General features: G+C 39.6%; 1 protein-coding gene across 1 annotated transcript; it reads right to left on the bottom strand.

Annotated features, from left to right (window-relative positions):
- Positions 1-8,923: 8,923 nt before the first annotated feature.
- LOC108545090 (gamma-aminobutyric acid receptor-associated protein) lies at positions 8,924-9,810 on the bottom strand. The gene has a single exon (XM_017896558.1). It carries the CDS (start codon positions 9,711-9,713, stop codon positions 9,360-9,362), a length of 354 nt encoding a protein of 117 aa, XP_017752047.1. The 5' UTR covers positions 9,714-9,810; the 3' UTR covers positions 8,924-9,359.
- Between the last annotated feature and the right edge of the window lie 6,166 nt (positions 9,811-15,976).

Here is a 15,976-nt window from a genome sequence, read left to right as displayed (position 1 = left end):
CTCCGCCTCCCGGGTTCACGCCATTCTCCTGCCTCAGCCTCCCGAGTAGCTGGGACTACAGGCGCCCGCCACCTCGCCCAGCTAATTTTTTTGTATTTTAGTAGAGACGGGGTTTCACTGTGTTAGCCAGGATGGTTTCGATCTCCTGACCTCGTGATTCGCCCGTCTCGGCTTCCCAAAGTGCTGGGATTACAGGCTTGAGCCACCGCGCCCGGCCTATATATCTTTTAAATTCAAAATCAAGACTTCTCTACACACATGCAAAGTAAACATGCATATTTTATTCATTTAATTACTTTAGAATAGTTGAGAGCACCATAAATATCTTAAAGTTTATGTTGAAGAAAATATTTTTATTAGGATAGCATTTAAGCATATACGAATGAGGAGTGAAGGAAAATGTTTAGGAGTAAAATTGTGTTAAATATTAAATAAACATTAAAAGTGACAACACTTTGTGGTCCTTAGAGACACTTTACAGAATAACATATAGTTATTGTAAAAGAAAGCCCGATAAGGCAACAGCCTCCTAATTGGTTCTCTTAACACGTCTCTCCCCTCCCAGTCCATTTTCCACAATAAAGAGTTATCATCCTGAAAAGCTGATCTGATCACACGCCTTCCCTGCTTAAAGACCTCTGCTGGCTCTCTGATGCCCAGAGGATGAAGGCTAATCTCCTCAGCCTGGCCGGAGCCTGCTTCTCCGGCCTCATTTCCTGACAAACTCCTCCGCACACCTTAACCTCTGGTCCCTGAACTGCAGAAGCAGGGCAGAGTAGGGTGGGCAGAGCCGAGGAGGCAGGGAAGAAGTTTCATGAACACCACCTGAGCAGTGCTTCTCTCTTTGGGGTGCCTTGCCCTCTTTTTAATACCCAAAATGGTCTGCAGTTTCGTTATCTACTCTTTACCCTTTTACTTCTTCATTTGGCCCATTCCCTATACTCCTGCAGAGAAATGACAGAGCGACAAGGAATCAAAACATTCTCACAATATAGTGCAAAATATAAGGAGAAAATTTACTCTCGCTCCCTTCTCTTGCTGTAAATTACCTCATGGGTAGGGAAAGTGACAGATACCAATTCCCTATGGAAGTGGAAAAGGACACATCGCCACGAAGAAAATGTCCAGAAAGACGCCTCGATCTGCTGAGTCAGGATTGTTCAAGGGTCTCCAAGCACAGCTCCAGCTTCTTGAGCTGAGTTAGGCACCTAAGTGCTCAATAGATGTTTGCTAGTAAAATGAGTTTAATTGACTGATAGATGTTAGTAAGTTGAAGGAAGGAGAATCAGCTTAAGGATACTATATATAAATTTATTTCAGAGACTATATTTCTTTTTCTACCAATACACCAACACTTTCCTTGATAAGAAATTTTGTTTTTAGTTTAAGTGAAAAAAAGAACGCAGATTGAGCACCTGTTTATTAGTAGGAGCTACAAATTCTTAAGGGCCCGAATGTGTTGGGTCCTTTACGGGCATTTTCTTCTTGATGCCTCCACACAACCCTGGAAGTTGATACTATGAACCATATTTGTACACACAGAGGGATGGAGTAAAATCTCTCAAAGCACGCAGATATATAAGTGACAGCGTGAGGATTCAAGCTCATGTTTATCTGATCCAAAGGAAATGATCTTTCTATTATGCTTCCTATTTATATAGACCAGAGGCTTTAAAAAAATTGTCTTAAGCTCAGGAAGTCATTGATCTGAGGCCCCTTACCAAGAAGGCATTTTTCTCAATTCCCTGAAGTTTAACATTAAGGACCACTATTTCAGTTGTTGTGAAGTAGGCAAGGGGGAAATAGATGATTTCCTATGTAATCTGAGCCTGTCCCCTTCAAGATCTTTATATATTGTGTTGCAGACTCAAAAATGAAAATAACATTCTTAATATCTTAAAGTATTTTATCATTCTTATAATTGAAAGAAATATTACAAAAGTATATTGCAAATTAATTGACACAGGGACATGGCACTAGTCCAAATGACATTTCCATGTAACTGTCGTTGTTTATGCAAGGAATATCACTTCACAAACTATTAAACCCAAACTATGGCAGAGTATAAAAGAGCTTGTACATCAAGCACTTAGTCGAAAGTTACATTATGCTAACTAGCTGAAGAGCTTGTCAACATCTCCTGGGTTAAGTATGCCACCTCTTTGATCATCCAAAAAGGTTTCCAACACTGTAGGTGGTCCTAATTAACAGGAAACTGTGATCTTCTTTTACGGTGAGATTTTACAAGTCAGGCAGTAGAGCACATTCTACTAATGCCTACTGATATCATCCTATTCAAATCCCAGTATCTCCCCAGATACGCAACTGATTATGAATGTGTGCCCTGTTTTAATAGTATCTTTCAAGAGAAAGTTTGATGCTTCTTATCTAAATATCCTCAGGGTTCCTGTAGTCAATTATATTTTCTCATCATGGACTAAGAATGCCCACCCTTAGAGTAAGCTTCATATCTGAATAATCCATATCTGAATTCTACCTTTGATTTAATTTACATGATCTTCCTGGGGAGGAGGAGGAGGAGATGAGGGTGTGTGTGTGTGTGTGTGTGTGTGGTGTGTATGTATAGATGGTGTGGTTTTATCTGTATTTAAGACCTTCTATTTTAATAGCCACGGGAAAGAAGCTGTTTGCTTTAAATACATAAATCACTTTTAATAGTCATGCCAACCCCTTAAGATAGTTATTTTGATGTTCATTTTAGAGATTAACAAATCAAACTCCATCGGTGGAAAGATGGTAGATTGAATACATACATCTAATTTTATTTCTTTTGAAACCTCAGTGAAAAATACAATAAAGAGATTTGTAAAAAATATAACCAACAAGATGGAGAGGATTAGAGTAGGCAGAGTCTGTGTGAATGTTAGAAAGAAAACAGATGAGGGACAACTGACTTATACCCGAGAAAGTCAAATCTTGCTCAAAACATGGAAGCTCAGACCCAGTCACAGGTAGAATTCTCAAAAGGCTTAGAAATGCTCAGTACTGGGTGTAAGGTGGAAGTAAAAGGGCATAAAGAGCTAAAGTAAGAATGTACTGAAAACTGTTTAAGAAGTAGATTCGAAGATGCCTTTCTCCACCCTTTGCTGCTGGGTAACTGTTCATTTTCAGTTCCCACGAATATTCTTATTTGGCTTATTCTCCGAAAAGGGTGACACCATGCCTGGGCAGGAGGACTCCAGGTGCATCTATGAAAGTGGATATACTCCACCATCGCACGGTATCTAGTAACCCTATGCGCTCTGAATGCTGACAGTCTTCAGTTCTCCTTAGCTTGCTTGGGATCCCAGAATTCTGGTAGCCTAGGTGTCACCCCTCAGGCAGGAGGTTGGAAGAGTCTTTGCTGGAGAACCAGAGCAGCCCGAGAGGAAAGACCTAAAGATCCTACGTAACAGGGTGTCTCTAAAATGGACCAGCAAATCACCCCAGAGTAAAGCTCATAAATGACAAGTAGCACCACCGAACAGTGCTTATTAAGTCTCCACGCTTTTTTAAACCTTATTTTACTGTGAAAATTACATAACAGTATAGAGTATATATTATAAGTAAACAGCTGAAACAATTATAAAACAGACAATTATTAGAAAGTTGCCAGCACTCTGAAGCTCCCTGCATGTCCCTTCCTAATCCCAATACATTCCTTTCCACTAAAGGAAACCAGTGATTCCAACTTTTATGGTACTTGCTTATTTGCTTTTCTTTGCCAACTAAATGAAGATGCCTACATACTGATATATATGTTAATTAGTTTGATTTAACCATCCCACAATGAATACTTACTTTAAAATGTCATGTTGTATACCATAAATATATGCAGTTTTTGTCAATGTAAAAATAATTTTTCAAAGCCTTATAAAGTAATCATAGGAAGGCAGTGTGGTATTAGAGCAAGAATAGACAAAACAAAACAACAACTGATTCAGTGTTATCTGCCTTTGGACTTTATATAAATGGACTCATAAAGTATGAACTACTTTGTGTTTAAATTTAGTTATGTGATTTACTCATATATATTGTTAGTAATAGCTGAAGTTTGTACATTATTATTGCTGCATAGTATTCTAATATTTACGTGAGTATCCCACGATTTATTTATCCATTATACTCTTGGATAATGGATGCTGGAGTTGCTGGAGTTGCTTCGAGTTTGCGGCTATTAAGAAAAATGTTGCTGTGACATGTTTGAACAATCTTCTGTTGCATATATATGCACATGCATTTCTTTAGGGCATGGGTTGGCAAGCTTCTTCTGTAGAGGGCCCCAGAGAGTAAATATTTTAGGCTTTGCAGGTCCTATGGTTGTTTTTTTTTTTTTGTCACAACTACCCAAATTTGTGAAGAAGCACCCACACCTAAGTGAATAGGCAAGGCTGTTCCAATAAAACTTTATTTACTAAAACAGACTGTAAGCTGGATTTGGCCTGAGGGCTTTAGTTTGCTAACTCTTATTTTAGGGAATCTGCTAGCAATGGAATTGTTGATTATAAGGTAAGTATATTTTCAATAAAACCTAATTGGTGTTCAAAGTACCACAAGCAAAGTATGAGATTAATTATTACTCTATATCTTCTACGTCAGCTCTGGGTATTGTCAACCATTTTAATTTTAGCTATTCTGGTGGATCTGCAGTGTTATCTTATTGTTAAGTCTCAAATCAGTGATCAGTTACAAAGTTTTCATGTCAATTGACCAGCGGGATATTTTTCTTTTGAGAAGTACCTGACAAGGTGTTTTTCTATTTTTTTTTTTTTTTTTTTGGTGGAGGGTTGAGGGGAGAATTTTTCTATTGTCTGTTATTTTCTTATTAATTTATAAAATTTGTTTAAATATTCTGGATAGGAACTTTTAAAAGTTATTCGTGTTATAAATACATTCTCCAACTTTGTGGCGTGTTTTACACTCTTTTACTGTTTTTTAAAATGAATAAATGTTCTTTATTTAATTGGTGTCATTTATTAAATTTCCTTTTTTTGTGTTCTCTTTAAAATAAATATTTCTCTGCTCCAAAATCTTGAAAATATCCTACATTTTGTTTTATACACTTTATTGTTTTGCCCTTCATATTCATGTCTGTAATCCATTTGAAATCACTTTTAAAAAATATATGGTTAGCTGTTAAACTGGCTGTCAAGTTTTAATTGTTTTCCATATGAATACCTAATTGACCCAGCACCATGAATTGAAGACATCATTCTTTCCATGCTGCTCTGCAGTGCTAATTTTATAATAAATTAAGCAACTGCAGCATACCTGTTAGTCTGTCTCTGGTTTCTCTTGTCTGTTTCATTGTTTTGTTTTGGTTTTTTTTTTTTGGCTATCCTTGCTCTAATATCACACTGCCTTCATATTATTACTGTATAAGTCTTTGAAAATTATTTTAAGTTGACAAATAAAAATGGTATGTATTTATGATATACAACACGATGCTTTTTTTTTGTTTGTGTTTTTGAGACGAAGTCTCGCTCTGTGGCCCAGGCTGGAGTGGCTCACTGCAAGCTCCGCCTCCCAGGTTCACGCCATTCTCCTGCCTCAGCCTCCCGAGTAGCTGGGAATACACGCGCCTGCCACCACCCCCGGCTAATTTTTTTGTATTTTTAGTAGAGACGGGGTTTCCCCTTGTTAGCCAGGATGGTCTCGATCTCCTGACCTCGTGATCCGCCCGCCTCGGCCTCCCAAAGTGCTGGGATTACAGGCGTGAGCCACAGCGCCTGGCCAATATGACATTTTAAAATATGTATTCATTGTGAGATGGTTAAATTAAGCTAATTAGCATATATAACCTCAAATGCTTATTATTTATTTTATGGTGAAAGTGCTTAAAAAATCTACCGTCTTAGCAATTTTTAAGAATACAGGACATTATTATTAACTATGGTCACCGTGTTTGTATCCAGCTCAAAATTCATATGTTGGAACCTAATACCTAATGTGATAGTAGTAACAGGTAGGGCCTTTGGGAGGTGATTAATTTGGCTCTATTAAGCATTATTAAGATATAATACAATATTTTATTAATAATTAATATGAATTCCCTGGCACTTTAGGCCTGCCTTGTACATGAGCAGAACAGCCTTTCAGTGTTGGAGGGATGCCATCAGGCATGAAGATGTGACAGGCACTGGCAGTTGCAAGTCAGAGAACACTGAGAGACCCAAGGAACATGAGAGGGGACAGGACAGTATCTGCTACACTATACATGCATTAAGGCGCGCGGTTCACTTGAGGTCAGGAGTTTAAGACCAGCTGGATCAACATGGTGAAACCTCATCTCTACTGAAACTACAAAAATTAGTTGGGCGTGGTGATGTACACCTGTGATCCCACTCAAGAGGTTACTCAAGAGGCTGAGGTAGGAGAATTGCTTGAACCCGGGAGGTGGAGGTTGCAGTGAGCTGAGGCTGCGCCACTATACTCCAGCCTGGGCGATGGAGAGAGACTCTTTCTCAAAAAAAAGTCACTTAACATCTTTCATTTGTGTTAATAAATAAGTAGTAATAAACAATAATATTAATAATTCTGACTAATCATTTTCCTGAGCATAGAAATTTTTCCTCAAATTATATTTTTTGTATCTTTTTCTATTTGTTTCTCTGTTGGTGACACCAATTATGTATAATTTATCTCTTCTGTCTCTCATAGTGATTGTTTCTCTCCATTTTTTAAAACCGATGTCTTTATTTCCATTTGATTTTGCACACTTAAGGGATATTTGGTGGCCAGGTGTGGTGGCTCACCCAGCACTTTGGGAGGCCAAGGCAGGCGGATCACCTGAGGTCAGGAGTTTGAGACCAGCCTGGCCAACATGGTGAAACCCCGTCTCTACTAAAAATGAAAAATTAGGCATGCACAATTGGGCAGGGTGGTGCATGCCTGTGGTCCTAGCTACTTGGGAGGCTGAGCCAGGAGAATCGCTTGAACCCAGGAGGAGGAGGTTGCAGTGAGCCGAGATCATGCCACTGCACTCCAACCTGGGCCACAGAGCAAGACGCCGTCTCAAGAAAAACATTTGGGACCCCACGGGCCCTACCACGTTCTATGCAGTGCATATTCTTCTACCTTTTGTTTCCATCATGACTTTCATTTACATGATGAATGTTTTCCTTCCAGTTTTCCCTGAATGCTCTAAGTGCTCATCTTTCATCTTCTTGATGTGTCTTTTCTGAACCCTGCTTTAGTTCTTGTTTTCCAGAAGTATTTTTTTTCTTTCGTTCTTAGTGAATAGAAATACACTGGGTCTCAATTTTCATCTGTGACATGGCAACATTTTTCTGGTGTATTTGCTTTCTTCACTATTTATTTTTTCTGCTCCTTTTTTACCTTTTTTTTTTTTCTTGTATTATCTGTGTGCGGATATTGCTATGGTCTGGATGTTGGTGTCCCCCCAAAATTCGTATGTTGGAACCTAATACCTACTGTGATAGTATTAACAGGTAGGCCTTTGGGAAGTGATTAAGTCATGGGGGCTCCACCCTGATAAATGGAATTAGTACCCTTATAAAAGAGCCTCAAGGGAGCCGTCATTCAAGCATTGAGTGAGCCCTCACCAGACACTGAATCCACCAATGCCTTCACCTTGGACTTTTCACACTCCAGAACTGTGAGCAATACATTTTGTTGTTTGTACATTATCCCATCTAAGATATTTTTGTTAGAGCAGGTTGAAAGGACAAAGACAGATCTGTGCCTGTCCTATTCTTTTCACCAATATTTAAATGAAAAGAATCCTTCCTGATTCAACTCTTTTTAGATTTGTGGGGAACGGTCTGGGGCAGTGTCCTAAGCTAGCAGTACTCTCCGTGGCTCTTAAGAAATTTTCTTATGGCACAAGTTTATGTGGTTGAGTGAGTTCTTAAACTGATTTTCCCACCATTGAAGGAGATCTACACTTACATGGAGGCTTTCTATAAAGAGTCCCTAACCTCATACCCTGCCTACTGGCAGGTGCCCTTCAGCAAAAAAAAGCATCTGTGTGTTTCCTGTTCAGCTCCACACTCTCAGCTTCTTCACGTTGCCAAATTGATCCGAAGAGGTTCTCTCCACCAGTCTCCGTAAATTCTCGTTCAAAGACAGAGCTTATTGGATTCATCCTTCAGTGTAGATCACCTACTTTGAGCACTAGGCTCTATAGGCTTTCTTTGACATCTGCAGCCACAGATGTCCTCTCTTGGTGTCTTCCCACATACACAATAGATCCTTGCTGACTTTCCTCATGTATTGTGGTTTGGGGATATGGCAGCTCATAGTTTTACCAATGATGGAATTTACATTTCAGTTTCTCACTTTTGGCATTGTTTTAAGAATGATTGCTGAGAGAAGGGAGCATAAATGTCTTTTTCCTGCTGTCTTAAATATACAAGTTGATAGTTTATTGGAAGAGAAGTGTTCCTTTTGCCTCTCTTCTTCTCACAAATATTTTGTCTCTGCTGTAGTCCAACACTGTCCAATACAGCATATATGAGGATGAACGTGTTCTGTATCTGTGCTGATCGATACAAGTAGCCAATAGCCACAAGTGACTATTGAACACTTGGAATGTGGCTAGTGTGGCTGAAGACTACATTTTAAACTTTATCCAAGTTAATTTACTTAAAATCAAATTTAACTAGCCTGAATCTAGTTCTTTAGGTCTCCCTAAAGATATATATATAATATATATTATATATATATATATTTAGAAGGCATATTCCTTCCTAGGTTTTATTTTNATTCCATTCCATCACAACAAAAGCACCCTCTTTTTGCAGACAGGGAAAAGCCCAACATGGACAGAATAAACCAAAATATACTTCTATTCCTCCACCTTGTACCCAATACTCTTCTTTCCCCACCACTGAAACCCACTGACACCTTGGAAAGACTAAAAATCAGCGGGACGAGGGGAGCAACACAAGGCAAAATTCAGTTCAACTTGGTGGTTTCCTCTTTATTGATGTGCCTCCTACCTTTCCCCCCACAATTTCAGTCCCTTCCAACTACCCCCAAAAAAGAAGGTAGCGAAAGGAAGGGATTGCTGGGGTTCTGAGCCCCCTGGGCAGTCAGAAAGGGAACAGAAACCAAAACAATCACTGGATGTGACAGAGACTGACAATCAAGAAGTCTAAAGCAGGATGGGAAAGGCAGGCAGAGAAAGGGGAAGAAAGGAGAAAGGAGAGGTACAAGATGCCAACTCCACCATTACCCCTCCTAAGAGAGGCTGGAGAGAAAGCCTCAAACATTAAGAAGTGCCCGTCCTGAATAATGGAGGTGGTGTTTGAGCTTGAAGGAGGAGGAGGTCAAGAAAAGGGGGCCACCTCTCTCTTTGTAGAACAAGGCCCCCCTCCAGCTCAGGGACAGCAGCTTCACAGACCGTAGACACTTTCGTCACTGTAGGCAATGTAGAGAAAGAAGTCTTCTTCATGGTGTTCCTGGTAGAGCTGACCCATTGTGGCACTGGTGGGTGGAATGACATTGTTGACAAAGAAAAACAAGGCATCCTCAGCTCGGAGATGAATTCGCTTCCGGATCAAGAAGTAGAACTGACCAACTGTGAGATCAGAAGGCACCAGGTATTTCTTTTTGTCCAGGTCTCCTATCCGAGCTTTGGGAGCCTTTTCTACTATCACCGGCACCCGGTCCGGGTATTTCTTTCGGATTTTCTCGCCCTCAGAGCGGCGTTTCTCGAACGGATGCTCTTCTTTGTACACGAACTTCATCCTCCCGGGAACCGGGCTGGACCGGGCTGGGCTGAGGGAACCCGGGGGGGCCGGGACGGGGGGCGGCGGCGACGGCGGCGACGCGCGGGCGGATTCAGCCATCTTTTACTTTTAATTCCTGCCCATTGTTCAGATCGTGAATATCACTTCTTCAGGGAGGCCTGTTTTGGTTCCTTAGTCCAGGTCGGTTATACCTTAATGAATAAAGTGGCTGAGATGTCTGCCCCAGGTATTTGAAAGTTGGCTGCAGATGGGAACACATCTGAATCTCTCCAGGAGCTCAGGATACTTCCAGGATATGGAGCTCCCACCGTCCATCTCTAAGATGCATTGATGTAGGTGGTTTATCATTTTACGGTGCTTGAATGGATGGATTCTGGCTTCAAAGTGCTTGTCTAAAAGCGTAGGATAGAATTTCCTATTTCCATTCTATGCTGTAAACTATTACCCAGCTATAAACATATTAAATAAATTCTCCTCTCATGCAGTGTAAAACACTGAACATTCTAGGTGATTTGAAACTGAACTCGTAGACTCTTTAGTCATAGTATAAAAAAAGAAAAAATATTTTTATTCATAGAACTCACAGAGTAGGAACATTGCTTTAGATTTAGATATTTTCTAGAAATGCAGGCTGGAATAATAAAGAGTCACGGCACAATTTTCTCCAAGGGGGAAAGGTAGTGCTTTTACCTAATGAATAAGGTTATTTCCCAGTTTGCTTGGCTTACGAAGTGCGTTCATTGTTCTCTGCCAATTTAGTGCTTTGCTATTCATGGAGATAGGCCTGGATAGTGGCTGAACAGAAAGCAGGGCAGTAAAGAAAAGGGAAAATAAGAGAGTAAGATTGGCTTAGGATAGAGTGAAGGAAGTCCCAAAGACTAATTTTCTCAATGTAATAGAGCTTGTAAAAGCAATTTCTCCCTTTCAAAAGCTGCACTGATTATGCTGAGTCAGGTGAATTCTAGGTTAATATCTAAGCCATTTTGTACTGTTGTCTACAATGCTTATAGAATTATTCATTGACAAAGGCAACTTACTGACCAAATAACGTGACTTCTTTGAGTTTCCCAATATAGCAACTATAGTGTGAAAGGCCAATTGCTACTCCCTGATTGGAGTTAACTCAGGCTGCACCAGGGGAAAGCAGGATAGTCAGAAGGAGGTTGCTAGGGTATTAGGCCATTTCCAAATGTGACCTGTGTCAAAATCAGCTTCATTTTTCTCTATAGACTAAATTTAATTTTAAATTTATAAATGTACTCAAATTTCTGAGACTTCGGTTGTGCACTAATTTATATTAACTTACCAGTAGCAGATCCACAGAAAAATCCCAAAGGTCAAGCATCAACCTATAATGGCAGAATTCTCAACTCCTTCACATAGACTGTGATCCAGAGGAAAGCAGGATTAGCAGGGGTACCTCTTTATACATGAAAACTTGGTCTGAGAGTTCTCCGAGATGACTAATATGAATTAGTTATGTAACTGTTTCAAAGTAGCCTGAAAAAAATAAATTCAGATGAAGTTATTATGCAGGCTTAACAGCCTTCTGAGAGCCCAGGCCTGAGGCTAAGAAAATAAAAGTGGACCTTATTTGTATTTAATCAACAAATGAATGAATTAGCTCCTTAAAAAGCTTTAAAATGGTCATGTTTGACTAGACTTGCTCAGTTAGAATTGGAGAGGCTATTTTGAGAGTGAATTACAGTCAGTATTTTGTGAAAATGGAAGTCCGATATCATACACATGTAGATTTTTTATTCTCTCTTCCGGTTTGTCTGAGCAACTTGCTGCTTTTCATTCTTCAACAAAGGATACATATTCAATAAAGGAGACATTCTGTAGCTAAGTGTGGCTTTTTTTCTTTTTCGGTTGATCTGTGGCCCCTTTGATAAAGGGCAGAGTGGAGACAGAATAGGAGAGACTCCAATTCAGTGGTATCACAATGCTGGGTGAAAATTCACAAACTCACAGGAGGGGTCTCCAAGAGCCTCTTGGAAATGTGAACGGCATCATTTATTGTCATGGACACAATGTCATTAACGTGTCAATAAGACAGCATTACAATATAGATTATTTTTGTTTTGATTGTGGATTTTGCAATATAAGTAGACAATGATACTCAAAGTAATGAACCTGAAACTATGAAGGTGTTTTCATATAGAACTAAAATGTACGTTGTCTAACATACACTTAATGAAATTTATACATGCCATTGTAATAACTTACAAATTAGTGTAAATTAAACACTATTTGGTGGGAATCACCACAGAATCTTAGAGGCTAACTGGGTTCAAGTAACTCTTGTTTTCTTGGAGTCCCAGAGAAGATAAATTTTTGTCTGAGAACGCACAGCTACTAAAAGGCTTACACCTCCTCTCCTCCAACAAACCACCTCTTGTTGTTCTTTATATGTTGTAACAGTACCCAAGTTCTGAAGTAAATGTTTTTAATTAAAATACAAGATTCCCCACCCCACTTTGTGTGGGAAGCTGAATTAGATAATTAGATAATTTCTACAATTTTTTCAAAATAAAAAAATGAAATTGTGAAAATTTTACACAGTCATACTGTCACTATGTAGCTTTTTCTTCATAATCCAACAACATTTTCCAAATAACCTGTTCTATTTCATCCTCACTTCCACCATGACTGCCACTCAGGCATATTTTGTGTGTACTTTTTGGGGTATAATTTTTATATTACTCAACAGGGGCTACTTTGACCTCAAATATCTTTTTATGATCTGAGGTGTGAACTTGTCTGCCTCCATCTCACAAATCTTCTCCTAGGCGCCTCTGCCCACAAATGAGAAGCTTTTGAGCAGACCCCAGGTTGTCCCTTTCTTTTCTCCCTACCTTGATCTACAGATTCATTGAGCTCTAGAGCATTTGAAAGAGAAGGAAAGCCACATGATAAAATATGAAGGTGAAGCTGAGAGTTACAAACTGCAGACTCCGCTGTAGGAGAAGCAAGACCCCTGTCCGGATGGCCCCTAGAGAGGCGAGTTAGCATGAGGAAGCTGGCTGGGGAATAACGGGGAAAGGGAAGGGTTAAGATTTGCTTCATGAAAGTATTTAGGGGACCCTCTTTAAGATCTGGCTCCTCTAGTTCCCTAAAAGAAGCAATGTATGTCTACTTTGCTTTCTGGAGTCAGAAAGGAATGCTTGATTTCTCAGCAGAACTACTGTTTGTTTGTTTTTCCTCTCTAAATACTGGCATCCTTTTAAAAGAAAGCAAAGCTTTTTATTTCACAGAATTAAAAGTCTCAACACACCTAGAAGAGTTTAACATCTTAGTATAAAGGGATATGTGTAGGAAAGTAAATACAGATATCAGATTCGTCCTGCTTTTGATAGGGGCAAGGCTCCGGGAACAGAGGCACAGCTCTTCTGGAGTGAGAGGAGAAGATGCCATTCTGGGAAGTGTGGAGCAGGAGTAAGACAAGGCCATCAAAGACCAATTCCCTTATTTTATGATTTGCTTGGAGCTGTTCTAACTATCTTCATCTGAGTGCAGACAAATAAAGCTGTGTGCAAAGGTTTTACAGCTCTTGACCTTACTCAATATCCACACCTAGGTGAGAACCATGAAGCATTTTGTAACACCCTTAGCATTTTGCCATCTTTCAAAATACACCTTTGAGACTTTTACTTTATTTTCTCAAAATGTAATCTTCCCCAGCTCTACCCAGCACATTTAAATCGTGATAAGACAGATGACCATAAAGATAATTTACCTTTGCTAAGGTTTCACTTAGAAGACTCCCCTTGATGCTTTATTTTTCTAAGATCGACCATTAGCTAGTGCACTCTGTCACAGGATAGAAATTTGTAGCATTGGTTGTGTCAAAATAGCACAAGTATGGACCCACAGTTTAAGAGGTTGTATTTCTTGATCTAGTTAAAAAATCATCTCTTGTTGTTCTTTAAAACATATAACACTACCCAAAAGTTTCTGGTAATGTTAGGATCAGACAGAGGGTTGATGAGCTGTAATGTCGATAGTGCAGACATCATAAAACAACACCTACTGCCTTCTAAAACAGAGGAGCGGGAGCAGCGGATGGGGAACTTGAGAAGTTCTCTAGTGCCACCATTGATTTAATTCCAACAACATGCAAAAAACTTGTGAAAACTTTGTATGCTACAAAATGATGGACAAAAATTCCAATTGTTTGACTGTTGGTTTATAGAACATAATGGACAAGGTGATGTGATATTTTGGGAGTCTGATTGTGTTACCTGAAACCAAGAGAAGATGAACATCCTGGTTTTGGCTATAAATGTTCTAGCCAGAAGTAGCATGGCTAAAAGGCGTTGATACCAAAGAAGGGCAATAGGAAAAGAACTTTTATGTTTCTGATATGACTCTCTTTATTTGGTTTCCTATCAATAATGACATTTTGAAATTCCTCAGGAATTTTCACACTGCTGTGGCTTTTTATTTGCAAGTGCTTAGGATGTGTAAATAGAAAGGGGGGGGGCCTTTCTGTTTCCTGGAGGTAGCACTCCACTAGCATCCAGTTAGAATACAACTGCTTCCCACTTTAAACAGGTTTCCTCTTCCCTTTTTATGGGATTGGAAGTGAACTCAACTCAGTTACTTCAGACTCAGCAAGTAGGATGTGGCAAATTAAGGGAAAAAACATTAATGAACTTATTCAGCTGTGGTTAACCTCCCTGAGATGGGCAACTCTGGATTGAGTGGTCTAAATTATACAATGTCTAATGTGATCACTTAAAATATCTATGGCTTTTTCTGTAATTTAATTGTTTTACAATCTTGACTTTTCATTTTGAAGTCTGAAATAATTTTAGACTTATACAAGTGTTGCAAAAATGGTACAAAGAATTCTCATATACCCTTTACCTAGCTTTCCCAGATGTTAATATCTTACTTAAGCCTAGTACAATTATCAAAATCAGGGAATTCACACTGATTTAATTCTATGGCTCATCTTCAGATCTCAGTTAAATTTGCTGCTTGTCTCACTAATGTCTACTTTCAGGTCCAGGATCAAGCCCAAGACACCTTACATTTACTTGTTGGATAATAACTTTTGAACATTGCTGTACCAGGCCAGACGTGGTGGCTTACACCTGTAGTCTCAGCACTTTGGGAGGCTGAGGCTTTTGCAGATCACTTGAGGTCAGGAGTTCAAGACCAGCCTGGCCAACATGGTGAAACCTCAACTCTACTAAAAATAAAACAATTAGCTGGGCATGGTGATGGGTGCCTGTAATCCCAGCTACCAAGGAGGCTGAGACAGGAGACCCTCTTGAACCCAGGAGGTGGAGGTTGCAGTGAGCCGAGATTGCGTGACTGCACTCCAGCCTGGGCAGCAGAGTAAGACATAGTATACCACCTGTTTTCTGTTTGTTTTTTGTTTTTGTTTTTCTTCCTTCCTTCCTTCCTTCCTTCCTTCCTTCCTTCCTTCCTTCCTTCTTCCTTTCCTTAAACCCTTTCCCTTCCCCTCCCCTCCCCTCCTCTCTCTTCTCCTTTCTTTTCCCTTCCTTCCTTCCTTCCTTCCTTCTTTCCTTCCTTCCTTCCTTTCTTCCTTCCTTTTCTTTTCCTTCCTTCCCTTCCTTCCCTCGTCCCTTCCTCCCTTCCCTTCCTCCTTCCCTCCGTCCCTCCCTCCCTCCCGTCCCTCCCTCGCCTCCCTCCCTCCCTCCCTCCTCCTCCTGTCCTTCCTTCCTTCTTCTTCCTTCCTTCCTTCCTTCCTTCCTTTCTTTTTCTTTCTTTCCTCTCTTCTTTCTCTCTCTCTCTCTCTTTCTTTCTTTCTTTCTTTCTTTCTTTCTTTCTTTCTTTCTTTCTTTCCTTTCTTTCTTTCTCTTTCTTTCAACAATTAGCAACCTTGAGTATAACGATGTCGTAATTATAAGATTAGCCCAGTAAAAATGCACACTTAATAGAATATGGTATGTGTAAACATCATTTTATATGCACTGGGAAACAAACAAAAAAAAATTGTGTGACTCACTTTATTACCCAATGTTCATTTTATTATGGTGGTGTAGAACTGAACCTGCAATATCTTTGAGGTATGTCTGTAACTGCTTGATGTACTTATTCTAGGTATAATAGAAAGTAAAAGGGTCAAGTTTTCCTAGGCACATTTACTTCTTACCCATTTCAAATAGGAAATGTTATTATAGTCTTAGAAGCATTTTACTAGGATAACACTTCTCATGGTTAACTGGGTCAGAAGCCAAATTAGAATATTTTTAACCCCTCTTGATAGAATTCTAATATTAACT

This window comes from Rhinopithecus bieti, unplaced genomic scaffold, assembly GCF_001698545.2.
Source record: "Rhinopithecus bieti isolate Rb0 unplaced genomic scaffold, ASM169854v2 scaffold_24392, whole genome shotgun sequence".
NCBI classification, from domain to species: Eukaryota; Metazoa; Chordata; class Mammalia; order Primates; family Cercopithecidae; genus Rhinopithecus; species Rhinopithecus bieti.
The sequence above is the reverse complement of the archived record's forward strand: the minus strand, read 5'-3'. Positions and strand labels throughout refer to the sequence as shown.

Excerpts from the sequence above, each read along its gene's own strand:
- LOC108545090 (XM_017896558.1), bottom strand. The coding sequence starts at position 9,713 with ATGAAGTTCGTGTACAAAGAAGAGCATCCGTTCGAGAAACGCCGCTCT.